The following is a 21,967-nucleotide window of genomic DNA, read 5'->3' as shown; positions in this document are numbered from 1 at the left end:
ACTTGAAAAGTGATATGTACAAAGAGACAATGAAAAGTCCTGTTATTGGGAGGAGGAATTGAGACAAGGCTGTGATTGGTGTTACTTGTGAGATCTCTCTTCATACTTTGGCAACAAGGTTTCATTTTGTGTTAACACTGTGTTCATTTGATATAAATGAAGTCCTCATGTTGGATTTTTAAAATAAAAATTGTTAATAAGTTTGTCTGTGTTTTGCATTCTTGGTCCATGATGTATTCACCATTCACTTGCTATTTCATGTGTTTGTTTGGACGCAGAAGTCCAGGTTTTGGAAAACAAGAAGATGGAAGCCTAAAAACACCACCAGGTTTTGTTTTTTATCTGCAGCTAATTTCTAAATATACCCAACAATAGATTTTAATCCATATAACTTACATTAATCGTTTATCGGACCAGTGACTTGATCTGACTGATATGTCGTTACTTATTTAATTGTAGATGAAGTTAATGTTCTCCATTCAAATTTAACATATATTCAACACGAACACTCTTAACATCTTTACTTTTCAGACTTTAGCTTTTGAAATAAGTTGGTTGTCATAATTTATTGAAATAAAACCTTTAGAACAATGATGATGTGACAAAACATATTGAATCTATTTGCATTCAAACGATTAAGATAATAGTTTCAGTCTTTTATCAAAAGAGAAAAATTGACTTTTCCAAGAATACCTCAGGTTTCCTGTCCTAAAACATACTGGGTATGAATAGCAATGGGGGATGAGACTGTTGGTGGTGTAGGGGATGGGACTGATGGTGATGTAGGGGATGGGACCAATGGTGGTGTAGGGGATGGGACCAATGGTGGTGTAGGGGATGGGACTGTTGGTGGTGTAGGGGATGAGACTGATGGTGGTGTAGGGGACGTAACTGATGGTGGTGTAGGGGATGGGACCGATGGTGGTGTAGGGGATGGGACCAATGGTGGTGTAGGGGATGGGACCGATGGTGGTGTAGGGGATGGGACCAATGGTGGTGTAGGGGATGGGACCGATGGTGGTGTAGGGGATGGGACTGTTGGTGGTGTAGGGGACGTAACTGATGGTGGTGTAGGGGATGGGACCGATGGTGGTGTAGGGGATGGGACCGATGGTGGTGTAGGGGATGAGACTGATGGTGATGTAGGGGATGGGACTGATGGTGGTGTAGGGGACGTAACTGATGGTGGTGTAGGGGATGGGACCGATGGTGGTGTAGGGGATGAGACATGGTGATGTAGGGGATGAGACTGATGGTGGTGTAGGGGACATAACTGATGGTGGTGTAGGGGATGAGACTGATGGTGATGTAGGGGATGGGACTGATGGTGGTGTAGGGGACGTAACTGATGGTGGTGTAGGGGATGAGACTGATGGTGGTGTAGGGGATGAGACTGATGGTGGTGTAGGGGATGAGACTGATGGTGATGTAGGGGATGAGACTGATGGTGGTGTAGGGGACGTAACTGATGGTGGTGTAGGGGATGAGACTGATGGTGATGTAGGGGATGAGACTGATGGTGGTGTAGGGGATGAGACTGATGGTGGTGTAGGGGATGAGACTGATGGTGATGTAGGGGATGGGACTGATGGTGGTGTAGGGGACGTAACTGATGGTGGTGTAGGGGATGGGACTGATGGTGATGTAGGGGATGGGACTGATGGTGGTGTAGGGGACGTAACTGATGGTGGTGTAGGGGATGAGACTGATGGTGATGTAGGGGATGGGACTGATGGTGGTGTAGGGGATGGGACTGATGGTGGTGTAGGGGATGAGACTGATGGTGGTGTAGGGGATGAGACTGATGGTGGTGTAGGGGATGAGACTGATGGTGGTGTAGGGGATGAGACTGATGGTGATGTAGGGGACGTAACTGATGGTGGTGTAGGGGATGAGACTGATGGTGATGTAGGGGATGGGACTGATGGTGGTGTAGGGGACGTAACTGATGGTGGTGTAGGGGATGAGACTGATGGTGATGTAGGGGATGAGACTGATGGTGGTGTAGGGGATGGGACTGATGGTGGTGTAGGGGACGTAACTGATGGTGGTGTAGGGGATGAGACTGATGGTGATGTAGGGGATGGGACTGATGGTGGTGTAGGGGACGTAACTGATGGTGGTGTGGGGGATGAGACTGATGGTGGTGTAGGGGATGAGACTGATGGTGATGTAGGGGATGAGACTGATGGTGGTGTAGGGGACGTAACTGATGGTGGTGTAGGGGATGAGACTGATGGTGATGTAGGGGATGGGACCGATGGTGGTGTAGGGGATGAGACTGATGGTGGTGTAGGGGATGGGACTGATGGTGGTGTTGGGGACGTAACTGATGGTGGTGTAGGGGACGTAACTGATGGTGGTGTTGGGGATCGGACTGATGGTGGTGTAGGGGATGAGACTGATGGTGGTGTAGGGGACGTAACTGATGGTGGTGTAGGGGACGTAACTGATGGTGGTGTAGGGGATGAGACTGATGGTGATGTAGGGGATGGGACTGATGGTGGTGTAGGGGACGTAACTGATGGTGGTGTAGGGGATGAGACTGATGGTGGTGTAGGGGATGAGACTGATGGTGGTGTAGGGGATGAGACTGATGGTGATGTAGGGGATGAGACTGATGGTGGTGTAGGGGACGTAACTGATGGTGGTGTAGGGGATGAGACTGATGGTGATGTAGGGGATGAGACTGATGGTGGTGTAGGGGATGAGACTGATGGTGGTGTAGGGGATGAGACTGATGGTGATGTAGGGGATGGGACTGATGGTGGTGTAGGGGACGTAACTGATGGTGGTGTAGGGGATGGGACTGATGGTGATGTAGGGGATGGGACTGATGGTGGTGTAGGGGACGTAACTGATGGTGGTGTAGGGGATGAGACTGATGGTGATGTAGGGGATGGGACTGATGGTGGTGTAGGGGATGGGACTGATGGTGGTGTAGGGGATGAGACTGATGGTGGTGTAGGGGATGAGACTGATGGTGGTGTAGGGGATGAGACTGATGGTGGTGTAGGGGATGAGACTGATGGTGATGTAGGGGACGTAACTGATGGTGGTGTAGGGGATGAGACTGATGGTGATGTAGGGGATGGGACTGATGGTGGTGTAGGGGACGTAACTGATGGTGGTGTAGGGGATGAGACTGATGGTGATGTAGGGGATGAGACTGATGGTGGTGTAGGGGATGAGACTGATGGTGATGTAGGGGATGGGACTGATGGTGGTGTAGGGGACGTAACTGATGGTGGTGTGGGGGATGAGACTGATGGTGGTGTAGGGGATGAGACTGATGGTGATGTAGGGGATGAGACTGATGGTGGTGTAGGGGACGTAACTGATGGTGGTGTAGGGGATGAGACTGATGGTGATGTAGGGGATGGGACCGATGGTGGTGTAGGGGATGAGACTGATGGTGGTGTAGGGGATGGGACTGATGGTGGTGTTGGGGACGTAACTGATGGTGGTGTAGGGGACGTAACTGATGGTGGTGTTGGGGATCGGACTGATGGTGGTGTAGGGGATGAGACTGATGGTGGTGTAGGGGACGTAACTGATGGTGGTGTAGGGGACGTAACTGATGGTGGTGTAGGGGATGAGACTGATGGTGGTGTAGGGGATGGGACTGATGGTGATGTAGGGGATGGAACTGACGGTGATGTAGGGGATGAGACTGATGGTGATGTAGGGGATGGAACTGATGGTGATGTAGGGGATGAGACTGATGGTGGGACTGTCAGGATGATTGTGGTAAAGGGATGGGGATGTTGGGATGATGGTGGTAAAGGGATGGGACTGTTGGGATGATGGTGGTAAAGGGATTGGACTGTTGGGATGATGGTGGTAAAGGGATGGGGATGTTGGGATGATGGTGGTAAAGGGATGGGGCTGTTGGGATGATGGTGGTAAAGGGATGGGACTGTTGGGATGATGGTGGTAAAGGGATGGGACTGTTGGGATGATGGTGGTAAAGGGATGGGGATGTTGGGAAGATGGTGGTAAAGGGATGGGGATGTTGGAATGATGGTGGTGAAAGGGTGGGACATTTAGGATGATGGTGGTAAAGGGGTGGGACTGTTAGGATGATGGTGGTAAAGGTTACTGGGCTGTCGGGATGATGGTGTTAACAGGGTTGGACCTTTAGGATGATGGTGGTAAAGGGGTGGGACTGTTAGGATGATGGTGGTAAAGGGATGGGACTGTTAGGATGATGGTGTTAACAGGGTTGGACCTTTAGGATGATGGTGGTAAAGTGGTGGGACTGTTGGGATGATGGTGGTAAAGGGGTGGGGCTGTTGGGCTGATGGTGGTAAAGGGGTGGGACTGTTGGGCTGATGGTGGTAAAGCGATGGGGCTGTTAGGATGATGGTGGTAAAGGGGTGGGACTGTTGGGAGGAATGTATTTACAGGATGTGTTTAGGATCTTTAGTTTGTAGGATTAATAGAAATAGCTACTTTTAAAGATTTTTCTCTCTTGACTGATGTTTGAGTTGCGGCTGACCGTTTCCTGACAAAGCCTCAACCAAGTCTACACATCAACCAGTTTAAACATTTGTCAGCCAATTGATTGCGCCGGTAGCTTTAGGCCACTCGCCCAAATAGGTTTGATTTGACGTCCCGTCCAAGATTATTGTACTTATATAGCGACGTGCAAGCACGTGTGTGTGTGTGTGGCTGCTTGTACTAGTCCGGACTGATGCCGATTTATAGTGCTAGCTCACTGAGATACCATGCCGCAGTTTAACATGAATACCCCACTCAGACACAGTATACTGACTCCGAGCCGACCAGTCCTTGTTTTAGCCCCTTAATGCCGAGCGCCAGACAGGGTAACAACAAGTACCATCTTTTAACGTCTTTTGGTATGACGCGCACGGGGATCGAACCTCGGACCTTCCGCTCTCCGGGCGGACGCTCTACCACTACACCACGGAGGCGGTCTGTTTGTTTTGAAAACCGTTTACGGAGCGTGTGGTTTCAGCAATTTCATTTTGACATTTAAATACTTTCTGCGAATATTATGACTTTTTTGGACTCGGAAATTGACTTGATGGATCTAGGAAAATTGATATTCGCGAGAAAATCGCAATCATTTTAACTTTAATTGCCCTTTAAGCATCTATACGTGATGGTACTTTTGGGGATGATGGTATCGGGATTGGACTGTTGGGATGATGGGATGATGGGATGATATTGGATACAGTATATTGATCTTAGTCACCGATGTGATGACTGAAATGTCACATGACGTTTCCAGAACTGCTTCAAGTGGGCATCGGCCTACCTATGCCCCTCCCTCTAACATAAGTGTCCACCCCGTCTTGTCAGCTGCTATGTCTCTGGACCTTGGCGCTAAAAGTCGTCTCTGTCAGCATTGTGTGGATCAGTTACTCCTGTGAAGACTTCAACATGCGGTCGCTGTGTTCCAGTAACTGCCGTACTCTACGCCTGACTTTAACAGCAAGTGTGTACTTCATATTGGAACTCTCCACGTGCACCGCAGGGAAATGTGGACTTCAAACGACTGACAAAATGACGTTCGGTTCTATCACTATCAGGAACACCGGCATGAAGTTGTGCCAAGTTAGATGTGATGAACATTGCTTCAGTTCCAATTTCGATATCATTCCTGAAACTCAAACCTGTCGTCGATTAGATAATGAATCAAAGAAGGTTGAAAAGTCAGGCGGATCCAGTGTCCTTTCTAAGACTCATGTCGGATTACGTCATGTGGGTCATATGGGTGTGAGTTAATCTTACCTAGAGTGAGTGAGTGAGTGAGTGAGTTGGGTTTTACGCCGCTTTTAACAGTATTCCAGTTATATCACGGCGTGTCAGCTTAAGGTGGGTGGAAAGCCCGAAGTGATGCAGGTCTCAGACGTTTAACACTTCGAATCGTACCTAGAATAACATGTACTGCACCGAATACCTCTCAAAAAGCGACTATGCTTGTCGTTAGAGGCGAATACGGGATCGGGATGTCAGGCTCGTTAACTTGGTGGATAATGTCATCGCTTCCCAAATGTGTGATATCTGGTCCTGACTCGATTATTGACAGAACGCCGCAATATAGCTGGAGTATTGCTGAGTGCGGTGTTAAACAACAAATAAACAAACAATACAAATTCCAGTACAATTTGATTAGATCGAAGTTTACGAGCATATATATGTTATCAGTAAAATGTTTCTTTGATTAACATTAACGATAAGTTCTAAAATCATTATGACTGAAAACTTGTTCTCATTTATCATATGCTAAATATTTGGGCTTGATTAAATCATATATTTATATGTAATAGAGAGTTAATAGTAGCTACATTTGATTTAATGTTCACAGGCAACATAGTGCATGATTCACACAGATTACATTTAATATATATACGAGTTTGACAAATAAGACATCCAGGCAAACTATCTTTAGAGGAATAGCGTTGCATTTGTTGTACAATAAACTACCGTTATAACGAACACGCTTATAACGAACTGACGGATATAACGAACTTACCTTTTTGGTCCCGACTATTTGCTGTAGTCATGCTGTATATATGCTTATAACGAACTGCGGTTATTACGAACTAAAATTAGCAGTCCCTTTGAGTTCGTTTTAACCGTACTTTACTGTATAATGACTTAACGCACAAGCTACTTAGGACCTTAGCAAACCCTGTGAGAGATCTTGGGTTTTCAAACGTCAAACATCACATCAAACTCAAACGAAGTGATGTCAAATAATATTGTTCAAAGCGGTGTCAAACCATACTCCCAGACTTTCTCTAAAGTTCCAAGATCCAATCACATCAGTCCTGTCCTCAAAGCACTACCTTGGCTTCCAGTCTCCTTTCGTATAAACTATAAGATATGTATCATCACTCACGACTGCCTCAACAATAGCGACTATCCAGACTATCTCAAAGATCTTATATCCCTATACTCTCCAGTGCGCGCTCTCCGATCCTCTGGTGGAGCTCTACTGTATCAGCCTCTGTCTACTTCTGCTATGTCTGACCGTGCCTTCTCCTTTTGCAGTCCACAGTTATGGAACTCTTTGCCTTTGAATCTGAGAAACTCTGCTTCTAAGGAAACGTTTAAGTCTCTCCTCAAAACCCACTTCTTCACCTCAGCTTTTCAATATATCTCCTGATTGTTGGCATATGTACATAGACATTACTTTTTAACTTTGTCACAGCGCCAGTGAGCAACTGTCGATGGATATTAGGTGCTTTACAAATCAACTATTATTATTATTATTATTATTAGTATTATTAGTATTATTGGTGTCAACAGATCGGGGTCGGATCCTGTGCATCCAAACACTGCCATCCGCCTTCCAGATGTTTTGAAAATAAATATGGAAAAGCTTCCTGTCTAAAATGTAAGTGTCTCAGAGAGTGAGTGAGTGAGTTGGTTGAACGCCGCTTTTAACAGTATTCCAGTTATATCACGGAGTGTCAGCTTAATGTGGGAGGAAAGCGTCTCAGTGAGAGAATTGTACAATGTTGATCTTCATGTGGTTTCTACCCGTCTCATTCCCTCAGGGGTGGTGTGGATGAACCAATACTTGCAGATCAGCCTGCGCCATTGTTATACGTCCGTTTTTTGTTCGATTATCTTTCAACTGATTTACACAACTGGAATGACGAAAGGTTATTGGAAAGTTGAAACTATCCCACCTGGCCCTGTGATCAGTCAGTCGCTATTAGCTGTTTTTACTAAGTATCGAACCTGGCCCTGTGATCAGTCAGTCGCTATTAGCTGTGTTTACAAAGTATCCCACCTGGTGCTGTGATCAGTCAGTCGCTATTAGCTGTTTGTACAAAGTATTCCACCTGGTGCTGTGATCAGTCTTTAGCTATTAGCTGTTTTTACAAAGTATCCCACATGGTGCTGTGATCAGTCAGTCGCTATCAGCTGTTCTTACTAAGTATCCCACCTGGCGCTGTGATCAGTCAGTCGCTATCAGCTGTTTTTACAAAGTATCCCACCTGGTGCTGTGATCAGTCAGTCGCTATTAGTTGTTTTTACAAAGTATCCCACCTGGTGCTGTGATCAGTCAGTTGCTATTAGCTGTTCTTACTAAGTATCCCACCTGGCGCTGTGATCAGTCAGTCGCTATTAGCTGTGTTTACTAAGTATCCCACCTGGTGCTGTGATCAGTCAGTTGCTATTAGCTGTATTTACAAAGTATCCCACCTGGTGCTGTGATCAGTCAGTCGCTATTAGCTGTTTTTACAAAGTATCCCACCTGGCCCTGTGATCAGTCAATCGAGGCTGTGTTTACAAAGTATCCCACCTGGCGCTGTGGTCAGTCAGTCGCTATTAGCTGTTCTTACTAAGTATCCCACCTGGCCCTGTGATCAGTCTTTAGCTATTAGCTGTTCTTACAAAGTATCCCACCTGGTGCTGTGATCAGTCTTTAGCTATTAGCTGTTCTTTCTCAGTATGCCACCTGTTGCTGTGATCAGTCAGTCGCTATCAGCTGTTCTTACTAAGTATCCCACCTGGCGCTGTGATCAGTCAGTTGCTATTAGCTGTATTTACAAAGTATCCCACCTGGTGCTGTGATCAGTCTTTAGCTATTAGCTGTATTTACAAAGTATCCCACCTGGTGCTGTGATCATTCAGTCGCTATTAGCAGTTCTGTTTTAGCGCCACGGAGACACTCCCGACGATTTCGAAAAGAGGACGCCAAACTGCTCAAGGCTTGCAGGTATGGGACTCTAGACTATGTAAGACGAATCGTGTCTCGGCACCGGGCTAATATCAACTGTAGAAGTCGCTCTGGGCTGACACCATTGATGAGTGCGGCACAACGGAAAGGGATGAAAGACATTATAGAGTTTCTGGTGGGGATGGGGGCTGATGCATCAGTCCTTGATGCCAGCGGTGACACCATCCTCCATCAGGCTTGCATTGGCGCAGATGAGGAGACAGTGAAATATTTCATCTCACAGGACATTGTAGACATCAACTGTAGAGGGTACCGCGGCAGGACACCGGTGATGGTTGCAGCCGAAATGGGGAGTGTTGAAGTGGTTAAGCTACTGGTGAGTGAAGGTGCCGATTTGTCACTCGTCGATACCGAAGGCTGCACCATCCTTCATCGGGTCTGTCGTAGAGGGCATGCGGAGGTGGCGTCGTATGTTCTCACACAGAACAGGATAGACATCAATGCCAGGGATATGGCGGGGAGGACAGCGCTGGACTGGGCGAAAGGTAAAGATATGCATGATCTTCTTGTATCACATGGCGCTCGCTCTCTGTAACTGCAGTGTTTTTGACACTGGGGGAGGTGATGTTGTCGTATACATTGACGTGCCCTGTGGTGTGGTGTGGTGTGGCGTGGTGAGGTGAGGTGAGGTGAGGTGAGGTGTGGTGAGGTGAGGTGAGGTGAGGTGAGGTGAGGTGAGGTGAGGAGAGGAGAGGAGAGGAGAGGAGAGGAGAGGAGAGGAGTGGATCTCTGTGACTGATTATATGAGTCCGGATTTATGCCGGGTTTTTTGTGCTACCCCACTCAGACACAGTATACTGACTCTGAGCCGACCAGTCCTCGTTTTTGTCTCCTTAATGTCGAGCGCCAGGCAGGGTAACAACAAGTACCACCTTTTATACGTCTATTGGGATGACGCGGCCGGGATATGGAACCTCTAACTTCTCTCTGTGGGCAGACGCTTTACCACAAGACCACGGAGGCAGTGATATGCCATGTGTCGCGCACATCGTGTTGTAAAAGTATGTCATAATTAAGGTTAGAATATTTGTTTGTGTTTGAAAAGAAATACCCTTTGTTACTTTTGTTCTATAGCCATTTAGTCCATTTTGTGTGAATTTTATGACATAATCACTCGTTAATTAGTTAAATATGCAAAAGACAAAAAACAAAGTGTTTGTTTTTATCTGCACTGTTATATTAATAACCATTTATTTTGCGCTTGTTCATGCTGGATGCTGAAACCGCACCATTATCAACCCGCTCATTGGATCAGTGTACATTCGAATTTCTTTCTCAGCTTCCTGGGGAGTATACAATCCAAGTAGAAGCTTAACATTATCATTTTCGTCTCCTGTCTGGCACTATGCTGTACGAACAGAAACCTATTTCGAACAAAGTCACTTAAAGGAGAGTCACCACATCACGAGTTTCGCCCAGTTCATGTGTTGTCCTGTTGCGTACAATCTGGGTTCTAGGAATATCTGGGGCGGTCGGGTAGCCTAGTGGTTAAAGCGTTAGCTCGTCACGCCGAAGACCCGGGTTCGATTCCAGACATGGGTACAATGTGTGAAGCCCATTTCTGGTGTCCCCCGCCGTGATATTGCTGGAATATTGCTAAAAGCGGCGTAAATCCTCACTCACTCACTCTAGGAATATCTGCCCCGTCCATCCAAGGTCAGACAACACCCTTACAAAAGCAAGCAAATACCATAAAAAATAACCAAAGCTCGACAATGCGACAAGCAACATTTCGATGACCTTGAAAAATGTCGCGTTGTCGCACTGGAAAAAAGATAACATTAAAAGCGCGACAATTGGGAAACACGACAATACGATAAATGATCAAAATGACGCATTTTCGCGCTTGGTTAATTTTGATAGTTCTTGCTTGTTTTTGTAAGGGCGACAACGTGACAATGCCATATATAGGTATATGTTTCTGATATATGCGAACAAAGATACACAATGGTCAATTTACGCCTCATTTCAGAGTTACGCAAGATCGCCGTCATATAGTTTGAATATTGCTGAGTGCTGATTAAAAAAACAAAACACCAACAAACATCTTAAATAAATATACGGAACCATTTAAAAATGAATCATGACAGATCCCTAAACACATTGTTTAAAGTTTAAAGTCACATAAAACAAATAAGCACCTATGAAGCATTCACCGATTAACCATTAAGCATGTAAACAGTTTTCGCAAATGTAGCATATGTTTGCTAGAGTGAGTGAGTGAGTGAGTGAGTGAGTTGGGTTTGACAGCATTCCAGTTATATCACGGCGTGTCAGCTTAATGTGGGAGGAAAGCCCGAAGTGATGCAGGTCTCAGACGTTTACCACTTCGGTGAAACCCACGAGCACGGGTATGGTGCTGACAAACCTAGAAACATAATCGGGGCGAACCGGGATTTGAACCCACAATCATAGGTTTCTGACGTGCCCAAGGGACGCAACTCTGCACAGCGAATCGCGGCGCCTTAGACGACTGGACCACCCATGCCCCCATGTTTGATAGAAATACTTGTATAACTTTTCCTTACACCCTACACTTTTCATGACATTTATTCACTGATGTCATTATATAAAACGCAGACATAATACAAATGCCTCGTTCTCAATTCCTTCAGAATAATAAGGGGCGGTCGGGTAGCCTAGTGGTTAAAGCGTTCGCTCGTCACGCCGAAGACCCGGGTTCGATTCCAGACATGGGTACAATGTGTGAAGCCCATTTCTGGTGTCCCCCGCCGTGATATTGCTGGAATATTGCTAACAGCGGCGTAAAACCATTCTCACTCACTCAGGTATTTTGGTATCTGAATATTACTGAGCGAAGTTACCTGAAGATTCTACAGAGATGCACCTTTTTAATGTACATTTTAATAATGTGCATGTACATAATGCGCCAAATCCACACCCCAAAGCATGCTTAAAGCGCTACATTTCTACTCCGGTCCATGGGTCAGTGTGCACACGATGTTTATTGTCATCTCCCTGCTTGCCGTAAAAGGTGACTATGCTTGTCGTAAAAGGCGACTAACAGGATCGGGTGGTCAGGCTCGCTGACTTGGTTGATGCATGTCATCGATCCCAATTACGTGGATCGATGTTCATGATATTAATCACTGGATTGTCTGGTCCAGACTCGATTATCTACAGACTGCCGTCATATAGCTGGAATATTGCTGAGTGCGTCGTTAAACAACAAACCAAAACCAAACCAATATTGCTTAACGCTATTGGAGAAAATGAGGGACCACCACTGGAGAGATATGTTTTAGGCTTGAAAAAGTATAAATTCATACCCAGGACTGGATTTCCATTGTAAATAATGTTCTCACAATATTTCTTTTCTTTTCAAAAGTACATACAACCATATATTAAGATCCGTGATAGAATAGGTCTTCAGCAACTCGTGCTTGCCGTAAAAGGCGACTTTGCTTGTCGTAAGAGGCGACTAACGGGATCGGGTGGTCAGGCTCGGTGGCTTGGTTGATGCATGCCATCGTATCTCAATTACGTGGATCGATGCTCATAATGTGAATCACTGGATTGTCTGGTCAAGACTTGATTATGTACAGACCGCCGTCATATAGCTGGAATATTGCTGAATGCGGCGTTAAACAAACAAACAAACAAACCAGTGGTTGAAATACGATGTTACTTAACCGTACGTTGCAACGTAAAAGGTAACGTTCCCCACAACCTTTCCACAACGTTGTAAAACAGAGGCACTGGACCTTCTGTTGTCCTAAAGTTGTCTTGCATTGGACACGTGTTTTCCTAAATGGCATGAGTGTTTAAACCGGAAGTGTTCATAACTTGGTTCTTTAGGACGGTGGGGGCACGGGTGGCCCAGTCGTCTAAGGCGCCGCGATTCGCTGTGCAGAGTTGCGTCCCTTGGGCACGCCAGAAACCTATGGTTGTGCCCGTTGTGGGTTCGAATCCCGGTTCACCCCGATTATGTTTCTAGGTTTGTCAGCACCATACCCGTACTCGTGGGTTTCACCGAAGTGGTAAACGTCTGAGACCTGCATCACTTCGGGCTTTCCTCCCACATTAAGCTGACACGCCGTGATATAACTGGAATACTGTTAAAAGCGGCGTTAAACCCAACTCACTCACTCACTCACTTTAGGACGGTACGAATTCAGGACGTTCTGTTTCAAAGTTGTACTACATCCGGCAAATCCGGAAGTGATGTCATTTAACCGGAACTGCTCACAACTTGTTTTTAAGGTAACTGGAGGCACAATAGATCTGCTTCTGTTTTTACATGTAAATTTAATGCAAACACGTTTTAACTTACTTCTTCGCAAATAAACGATTCGTTTCAGAACAGAAATATTTTGTTAATTCTACGGCATGTATTCAACACACACTCCAAACTGGTAACCAACCTTTTTTTATTCACCCAACTTTCCGTTTTCCCACCTGACTGAAAGCGGGCGTATTCTGTGGCGCGTTGTCAGTCTGGTTGTCCGTCCGGTTGTCCGTGCTGTTGTCTATCGCTAACTATTGCATTTTCGACACTACAAACGCCTGTGATGCTGAAACCTACATGAATAATCCCAGCTATGGTGTCTTTAAAATAGGCATACTGAATTCCTTTCCGGTTTTACACATGGCCGGTTCCGTCGCCATATTAAAGATGCCATTATTGTCATTTTTGTCCATTATCGTTTTGAAATTTGATATGCCACAAGATGTGGTATACGGAATAATTTATGATACGTTTATAAGCATAATTTGATTCTGGGTCGAGTTACGACCTTTTACCTTCGCTTAACTTCCTCGTTTTTGTCTAGTGGCACTGCATTTTTAATTTTTAACATCTGGGAAACTCCAAGGCCCATGAAGCTGAATGTTTGCATGCATGATCGTAGCTATTGTGTTCCTAAAATAACCTCTCAATGAATTCGATGTCATAGCTGTTATGTTTTAAAACTCATTCATGTCTGTAACTCGGCCATCTTCTTTTCTTAATGTATAAAGAATAAAGGTGAGGTGAAATGGGGTTTAACGTCGCGTCCAAGATTATTGCACAATATAGCGACGTGCATGCACGTGTGTGTGTGTGTGTGTGTGTGTGTGCGTGGCTGCTTGTACTAGTCCGGACTGATGCCGATTTATAGTGCTAGCACACTGAGATACCATGCCGCAGTTTAACATGATTACCCCACTCAGACACAGTATCCCGACTTCAAGCTGACCTTCCTCATTTCAGCCCCTTAATGCCGAGAGCCAGACAGGGTAACAACAAGTACCATCTTTTAACGTCTTTTGGTATGACGCGGCCGGGGATCGAACACCGGAACTTCCGCTCTCCGGGCTGACGCTCTACCACTAGACCACGGAGGCGGTCTTTAAGAATAAAGATGTGCAGGGACGGCGGTCAACCATTTGGTTTTGGCTGACCTTGGTGTACCTACCCAGAAGTGTTGATAGACCGAGGCTCATGTTGTCTACCTGGCGTTGTTGACTGACTGAGTCTTGTGTTGACCGGGTGTACCTTCCCGGAATTGTTGACAGACCGAGGCTCGTGTTGGCAACCTGGCGTTGTTGATTTGTTGACTGACCGAGGCTCACGTTGACATGTCATACCAACCCAGAAGTGTTAACTAACCGAAATTCGTGTTGTCGAGCTGGATGACCCGTTGGGGCTTGTCCAGCCAACAACCATGTTTTGTGTGAAGACCTCCCAAGCACCCCCACCCACATCATCAGCCCATTCATCCTCGAATATAGGTCTCTCCCAAAGGGATAATCCGCCAGTGACCTCTCAGTAAATATTCAATTTTAATGAGGCAAAAAATGTTCTCAAAAGACTTCCGTTTTGGCAATGCTGTGAAAATCTATATAATTCATGAGAAATATTGAAAAATGATTATTACCACCGCTGGAATCAATACAAGGCCCCCGGAAATCGATGCCTAGAGTACATCAAGGGCAGATAATCTAGCCATCCTGCTGGTAAGACTCTACTATAGTAAAGATGTCAGAGATGGTGTGGACTTGACAGTGGAGCCATCTACTGACCAGGTAAGACAAACCCATCTATCAACTTGTGAAAGCATTCTAGACTGAGCTGGTGTTGTCTGAAGTTCAGAGTATATTCCACAGAGACGTGATTTACTGAGGGTTTCAACATCTCAAGTGTACACCTCAATGCTTATACCAATGTTTACTATTATTTGGCTGATACGTCAAATTTAGAAATGTCCATAATACCTTTTGAAAGCTTGACTGAGGCCTTAAATGTTGTAACCCTGATCAAACAACTTTTAGGCAAGAGTCGTATGGCGCTCTTTGAAGTCTTGGTAGAAAGTAGATTGTACCTCAAAAGTAGTGAAATGTGGACACCTAAGGCTTGAGATGTTGGAATATTTCTCGACATTAAGGGCAAGTTGACTATTGGACAGCTGGAGGCATCTCTCGTCATACAGTCTTGTGGAGTGTATTATATCACTCCGAATCTTTATGCATAGATCTGAAGATGAAACAGATGAGGCGATCCAACTGGTCTCCATTATTTCAGTTGAGGTGAGGTGAAGGTGAATGGGGTTTAACATCGCGTCCAAGATTATTGCACTTACAGTGTATATAGCGACGTGCATGCACGTTATAGTGCTACCACACTGAGATACCATGCCGCAGTTGAACATGAATATCAGTAAACTGACTCCGAGCCGACCGCCCCTTTAATGCCGAGCGCCAGACATGGTAACAACAAGTACCATATTTTAACGTCTTTTGGTATGACGCAGTCGGGGATCGAACCCCGAACCGTCCGCTCTCCGGGCGGACGCTCTACCACTAGACCACGGAGGCGGTCTCAGCTGAGGAGGGTAAATCAGTGGGAGGGAATTGGCTAGTGGACCATTACTGACCGATATCAGATCATCGATATACCTGAAGCTTAAGTTCAAATTCTTTGACAAACTCCAGGGAATTGTTTATGTCAATATGAGCAGAAATTCCTATTCATACGCATTAAACATTGATCAGCAATAGTGGAAACACGGATATGTAGCTTTATCTTTTGGTCACCACGTTTAGTAACAAATATCCCATGGATCAAGAAATACAGTTTGTCGTTTTGATAGCGGTTTATCGAGTGGAAAAATGAAATGTTGTGGCAGAATTAACTTATATTCGGTTTGGAGAATCAACGTGTTGTTAATTCCATATATGTGTCAATCTGTGAATATAAAGAAAGTCCCCCCTAGACTGTATTCATTTTGATGGTTGATATTTGAGACGGGGATTAGAAAGACTGCCCATGTCTGCCCTGAACAGCTGAATCCAGTGGTTTTCTCTGGACATCCTGTAAGCTGGGCTGTACTTGGGGCGATTAGATGGGTGGTGTATAGCCTTAAGTATCCTAACTTTTATGTAAAAGACTGAGGGATTTTCAGAATCGAAATTGGAAATATTTCTGATGATGTCTCTCCATTATAAAACAATACTCAAAGTAGCGGTGACTATTGGTCTGGAAATCACTATTGCAATAACTATTGATAATGAAAGCAACTATTGCGATAACTATTGATATTGCAAGCAACTATTGACATAAATATCGATAGTTTTCAGTGTATCATTTTAGATGGATTTTAATGCTGAATTAAACTTTGGAAGTGAAGGTCTTTTTTAATGTTATAACCATAACAACAAATAAAAAGTAAAGTTTGAGATAAGACTGATTTGTTTTTTCTTTACCCTTATAATGTGTAAATTACTAAAACTCGTGAAGAAAAGAAAAACAAATTTGTATATTGTAAATACAATCGAAACTATCGATATTCCTAACTGAAGTCGATATTATTGATCGGAAACTGATTTAACAATCGATTTATTGACTTAAAGTGCTAACCAATAGCAATATATCGATATTTCGATTTATCGAGACACACCTACCTCATAGGGTATTTTAAAATTCCCTAGATGAGGTTTAATAAGAACAAAGTTATTGGGGGCATGAGTCTTAGCATTGTCCCTCTTTAAATGTGATATTCAGTACTCATTCATGGGTTTTCGATAAGGGTTAAACAAATGATCGATAAATAATCGATATTTTAATTTCTCGAACGACCGCCTAGTTAATGTTTTCACCTATCCTGGCACATTAACATTAGCTAGAACAGTTTTGTTTCTTCACTTACTACAGACACACATCGTCGTAGGTTGAAGATCAAGAAGCGCATGTTTACATTTCCTCAACCCAGTCTAAACCTGTAGGAGGCGGTCGGGTAGCCAAGTGGTTAAAGCGTTAACTCGTCACGCCAAAGACCCGGGTTCGATTCCCGACATTGGTACAATGTGTGAAGCCCATTTCTGGTGTCCCCCACCGTGATATTGCTGGAATATTGCTAAAAGCGGCGTAAGACCATACGTGCTTACTCGTTCACTGAAGGGCAGGGTCGTCTAAGGCGCCGCAATTAGAGTTGTGTCCCATTGTCGTTCCAGGATCCGCTGATAGTGGGTTCGAACCCTGGATTCTCACTGAATTATGGTATTCATTTTGCCAGCCGTTCTCGTGGGTAAATGCCTACGACTTAGGTCACGTGGGCCCATTTTAAGCTGACATGGTGTTATATAAATAGTGTTCAAAGCGGCCAACACCCTCACTCTAAGCATGTGTTTCAGAAAAATGACATCCAGAATTCACAGTCCTGACCAAGTGTCTTCTGTATACACATTACCGTCCTATGATGAGCTGATCAAGTCCTCGGGAGACCCACCAACCTACGACCAGGCCTTCGGTCAATTTCATCTGGAACGGACACTCAACGTTCGAGCTCCATCACAAGTGAATATAAAGCCCTATGCACCAGCAAATAAGAAAACTGTATGATATATCGTTATTCTACACCATTACACTCTTCAGCACGGTAGCGCAATTATATGTGCAGAGTTGTTCCCCTTGGGTGTGCCAGGATCGTGGGTTCGTATAGCAGATTAGCTCTGACGATGTTTCTAGGTATATCAGCACCATACCAGGATTTCACCAAATCATTCCCACATCAATTTGATACGCGGTGACGTTACTGAAATACTGTTGAAAGTTTTTTTTCATTCCAGTTCACTAACCTCGGAACTTCTTTTAGGACAGCAAATATTCAGTCCACCATATTTTCTAATGTAAGTTGCTGTGTTTTATAACACGGGAATTATCGCCCCTTTACCAGATCATCCAGTCAGTGGATACGCTGCGTTTCTTGTCTTTGTGGAACTCAAATTAGTTCAGTCCAGCAAAGTACACACCCAGCCAAACTCATATCACAACAAAAATGACTTTAATTGCTTACATTCAGCAACTATCCCTTTAAACGTATAAAACGTCTACCAATATTCGGAATTCTGAACAAAGTATAGGTCAGTGATTGTGTGAGTTGTGTTTAACAGTATTCCAGTCATATCACGGCGTGTCAGCTTTATGTTGGAGGAAGTACCGACGTGATGCAAGAGGTGTCAAAATAAATCGATATATTGCCATTGGTAAGCACTTAAAGTCAATAAATCGATAGTTAAATCAGTTTCTGATCAATATTATCGATTTCAGTTAGGAATATCGATAGTTTCGCTTGTATTTACCATAGTTTTACAGTTTAAATGAAAAACATGCAATGCTGTTCAAATTTGTTTTTCTTTTGATCATGAGTGGTAGTAATTTACACATGGTAATGTGGAAGTTTTATTTTCTTAAATTATTAGAGTAAAGAAAAAACAAATCAGTCTTATCTCAAACTCTACTTTTTATTTGTTGTTATGGTTATCATATTCAAAGAAAACTTCAGTTCCAGGGTTTAATTCAACTCTAAAATCCATCTAAAATGATACAGTGAAAACTATCGATATTTATGTCAATAGTTGCTTGCAATATCAATAGTGATCGCAATAGTGATTTTCAGACCAATAGTCACCCCTAGTGATGCAGGTCTCAGACGTTTGCTGACAAAGTTAGAAACACGAGCGAACCGGGATTCGAACACACAACTAGAGGTTTCTGGCTTGCCCAAGGGACATAACTCTGCACAGCCAATTGCTGCGCTCTAGACGACTGGGCCACCCGTGCCCCAACATAGGTAAGTATGTCACGACCCCTCTGAAGCACTTGAAGCATATGATAATTGTTTGGTATCCTTTTGTGTCATGCAGCACATCAAATGTAAGCTCTCTTCATAAGCCCGTGAAGATTCGGAGTAGAAAGGTCTTCAGCAACCCATGCGTACCGCAAAAAAAACGACTATGCTTGTCGTAAGAGGCGACTAACGGAGTCGGGTTTTCAGGCTCGCTGATTTGGTTGATGCATGTCATCGATCCCAATTGCGTGAATCAATGCTTACGATGTGAATCACTGGATTGTCTGGTCCAGACTCGATTATTTGCAGACCGCCATCATATAACTGGAATATTTCTGAGTGCGGCGTTAAACAACAAACACAAAAAGCCATAAGCTTTTCAAGAATATATATTATGTTAACGTCAGACATATATATCTTGAAAGGGAGATCATAATCAATAAAAGGAAGTATGTGCGACAATTATGTCATCCAATATGCCGTGAGAATGTAACCTTGAACTATGACCTACCAGTCAGTTTATACGTCTTGCCTCTAAAAGGGATCCGATTTCCTTACCATTCAGACCGCCTCCTTGGTCTAGTGGTGGAGCGTCCGCCCGGAGAGCGGAAGGTCCGGGGTTCGATCCCCGGCTGCGTCGTACCAAAAGACGTTAAAAGATGGTACTTGTTGTTACCCTGTCTGGCGCTCGGCATTAAGGGGCTAAAACAAGGACTGGTCAGGCTCGGAGTCAGTATACTGCGGCACGGTATCTCAGTGTGCTAGCACTATAAATCGGCATCAGTCCGGACTAGTACAAGCAGCCACACACACGTGCATGCACGTCGCTATATAAGTGCAATAATCTTGGACGCGACGTTAAACCCCATTTCACCTAACCTCACCTTCCCATACAGTGCAACACATGTTTAACGCAGTTTCGTGCATAACGTTCACCGCGACGCCTGTAAATACCACGTCTACTATTCGGACGGCGAAGACTAGTCACTAAACCAAATTTGTCTCCATCGCAGTTGTGGTCACACTCTGTGATCTTGACATAACTGGATGTCGCAGCGGACGATGCAGGTCTGTCAAAATGACACCTCGAACTGGCCGTCTAGCGTGAATACCTACGGCGCGTAAACGGCCCCTCGCTGTCTGAGCTTATCCCAAGCAATCCTTGTATTGCCGTAGTTGTAGAGGTGGCCGTGGTGGCTCTGTCACGTAAGTGGCGTAGCTGTGTGAACCTGTCCTATGTTCGTGTAGTGATACATGGTTAACCGGATCTGGGAAGGTCACGTGTTGTCCCGTGTGTCTGAAAACCACACTCCGTCGCAGTGGTGACTCAGCATAACACCACTGCCACAGGCTAATTTGCATATCACGTGACCGGACTTTTTTCTTGTTTGTAAACAAACACGCTTTTTCAGAAATCAGTATAGAACGGACTAATTCAAGTATTTGGGGGCGCTTTACATATTGTTTTGCATAACTATATAGATATGCTACTACAACTGCGACAGTGAGTTGCATGACAATATATATTTATGCATCAAAGTGACCGCGTCGCTAGCTCTCAGTTGGGTTTCGATGACAGCACGTGGAGCCGTACAACCAATGTAAACATAGGATAACTACGCAAAAACAAGTAGATTTTTACGTATTTGCATACTTTCTCAATGAAGGTTAACCATTCTTTGACATTTGTTTATGAAAATGTGTAGACTTGTCAAACATGAAACGGATGAAAAGCAAATGCAATATCTTGAATGGACTGTGAAATATGTGACGAATCGTCACATGGCGCTGGCCTGTGGCAGGGGTACTATGCTAGCTGGCTGCCAGCCGCATGGAACTCTGGGTAGGAGAGTGTCTGAAAACGGTTCCACAGTCTTGTAATAGTGGTTGGGAAAACCTGAAGATGATTCTCTTGTTTGCAGTCGGCCGATGGAATTGTTGCGTTGGTCTTACGTCAGTCGTGGCATGTTTTCGCTGTTCACTTACTGTAAGATTGTGACGGCATGCAAATGACAACCCAACGTTTTCATAGCCCAACAAGTGATGTTGCACGTGCATGTCAGGTTGGTGTGTTTCGGCGCTAGGCTCTCACGAAGTTGTGTTTTGCGATTTTTTCCCATCTTTTCTCCAAATTTCTGCAGTATCTCATTCTTTCAACAAAAAATTAGTCCCAATCCATGCAGAAATAATCAATTTATTTTGGTATTTATTTTGTGTGGATGTCTTCAACACTTTGTCAGGTCTTTACGATTTTACTATTTTTGCGTTTCTTTTCTTACAGAGTATTTAAAAGATTGTAGTGTTTTGTGTGTTTGTTTTTGTGTTTTAGTGTGTGTTTTGTGCGTGTGTGTGTGTGTGTGTGTGTGTGTGTGTGTGTGTGTGTGTGGCTTATACTAGCCCGTACTAGTATCAGTTATATAGTGCTAGCCCACTGAGATAACATCGATATGCCACTTATTATCAGACACAGTATACAAAAGAACGAACGAACGAAAGAACGAAACAAAGAACCACAAAAGACAGTCCTTGATTTATACCTCCATTGCCGAGCGCCAGGCAGGATGACAAGTACCATTGCACCAACGTATGGTATGACGCGGCCTGGGATCGAACCACAGACCCTCCGTTCCCCGGGTACACGCTATATCCACTACACCACAGAGGCGACCCAAATCTTCAAGCCAAACAATCCTATTTCTTGTTATGATTTCAGGTGAAATTTAAAAAACCTCAGAATTTACTTCTAAATTTAGTAAACTGGCCTGAAAGAGAATGCATACACTTGAACTAGAATTGACAAAAACATTACAAAACATTATCAAAACGTTGTCACCAACATACTGCAAATATCAGGTCCAAAACATAACTATGATAGCCGTATCAAATACTTCGCCATCAAATAATCATTTGTGGATGTAAGCTTTCTTTTGTCTGGCAGTTTAATTATTATTGATGGCATTGTTTCTGATATAATGACGTTTTTTTCAGAACCAAGTAGATCGACCCCAAATCCGCCGTGGAGACTGTCGCAGGAGAGTCTACCGCTCGCTCTGTCCGATCGTGGGATGCGTCATCGTAATGGCGATTGGATTCGTCATTTACAAGTTAACTCAGTAGTTGTTTTTATTGAGTTATGTCCCCTTGAAAGCTGGGTGGAGACATTCGGCACCAC

The 21,967-nt window shown here is 44.4% G+C and overlaps 2 protein-coding genes across 2 annotated transcripts; one reads left to right on the top strand and one right to left on the bottom strand.

Annotated features, from left to right (window-relative positions):
• Positions 1-694: 694 nt before the first annotated feature.
• LOC139453199 (mucin-2-like) lies at positions 695-7,579 on the bottom strand. The gene is made up of 5 exons (XM_071234830.1): positions 7,559-7,579; positions 3,171-4,074; positions 2,446-2,449; positions 2,043-2,401; positions 695-708 (listed from the first exon to the last, which is right to left on the bottom strand). The coding sequence occupies exons 1-5, from the start codon at positions 7,577-7,579 to the stop codon at positions 695-697; spliced, it is 1,302 nt and encodes a 433-aa protein (XP_071090931.1).
• Positions 7,580-8,819: 1,240 nt separating this feature from the next.
• On the top strand, positions 8,820-9,263 carry LOC139453188 (ankyrin repeat domain-containing protein 39-like). Its single transcript, XM_071234822.1, has one exon. It carries the CDS (start codon positions 8,820-8,822, stop codon positions 9,261-9,263), a length of 444 nt encoding a protein of 147 aa, XP_071090923.1.
• The last annotated feature ends 12,704 nt before the right edge of the window (positions 9,264-21,967 follow it).

The sequence above is a fragment of the Haliotis cracherodii genome, unplaced genomic scaffold (genome assembly GCF_022045235.1).
Source record: "Haliotis cracherodii isolate W230 unplaced genomic scaffold, xgHalCrac1.p SCAF_10, whole genome shotgun sequence".
NCBI classification, from domain to species: domain Eukaryota; kingdom Metazoa; phylum Mollusca; class Gastropoda; order Lepetellida; family Haliotidae; genus Haliotis; species Haliotis cracherodii.
This window is presented reverse-complemented; position numbering and strand designations above follow the sequence as displayed.

Bases quoted from the DNA above. Each gene is read 5' to 3' on its own strand.
- LOC139453199 (XM_071234830.1), bottom strand. From the start codon at position 7,579: ATGGCGCAGGCTGATCTGCAA. The intron at 4,075-7,558 runs GTATTGGTTCAT...TCATCCTAACAG, and splicing joins TGGCGCAGGCTGATCTGCAA to TCCCACCCCTTTACCACCAT.
- LOC139453188 (XM_071234822.1), top strand. From the start codon at position 8,820: ATGAAAGACATTATAGAGTTTCTGGTGGGGATGGGGGCTGATGCATCA.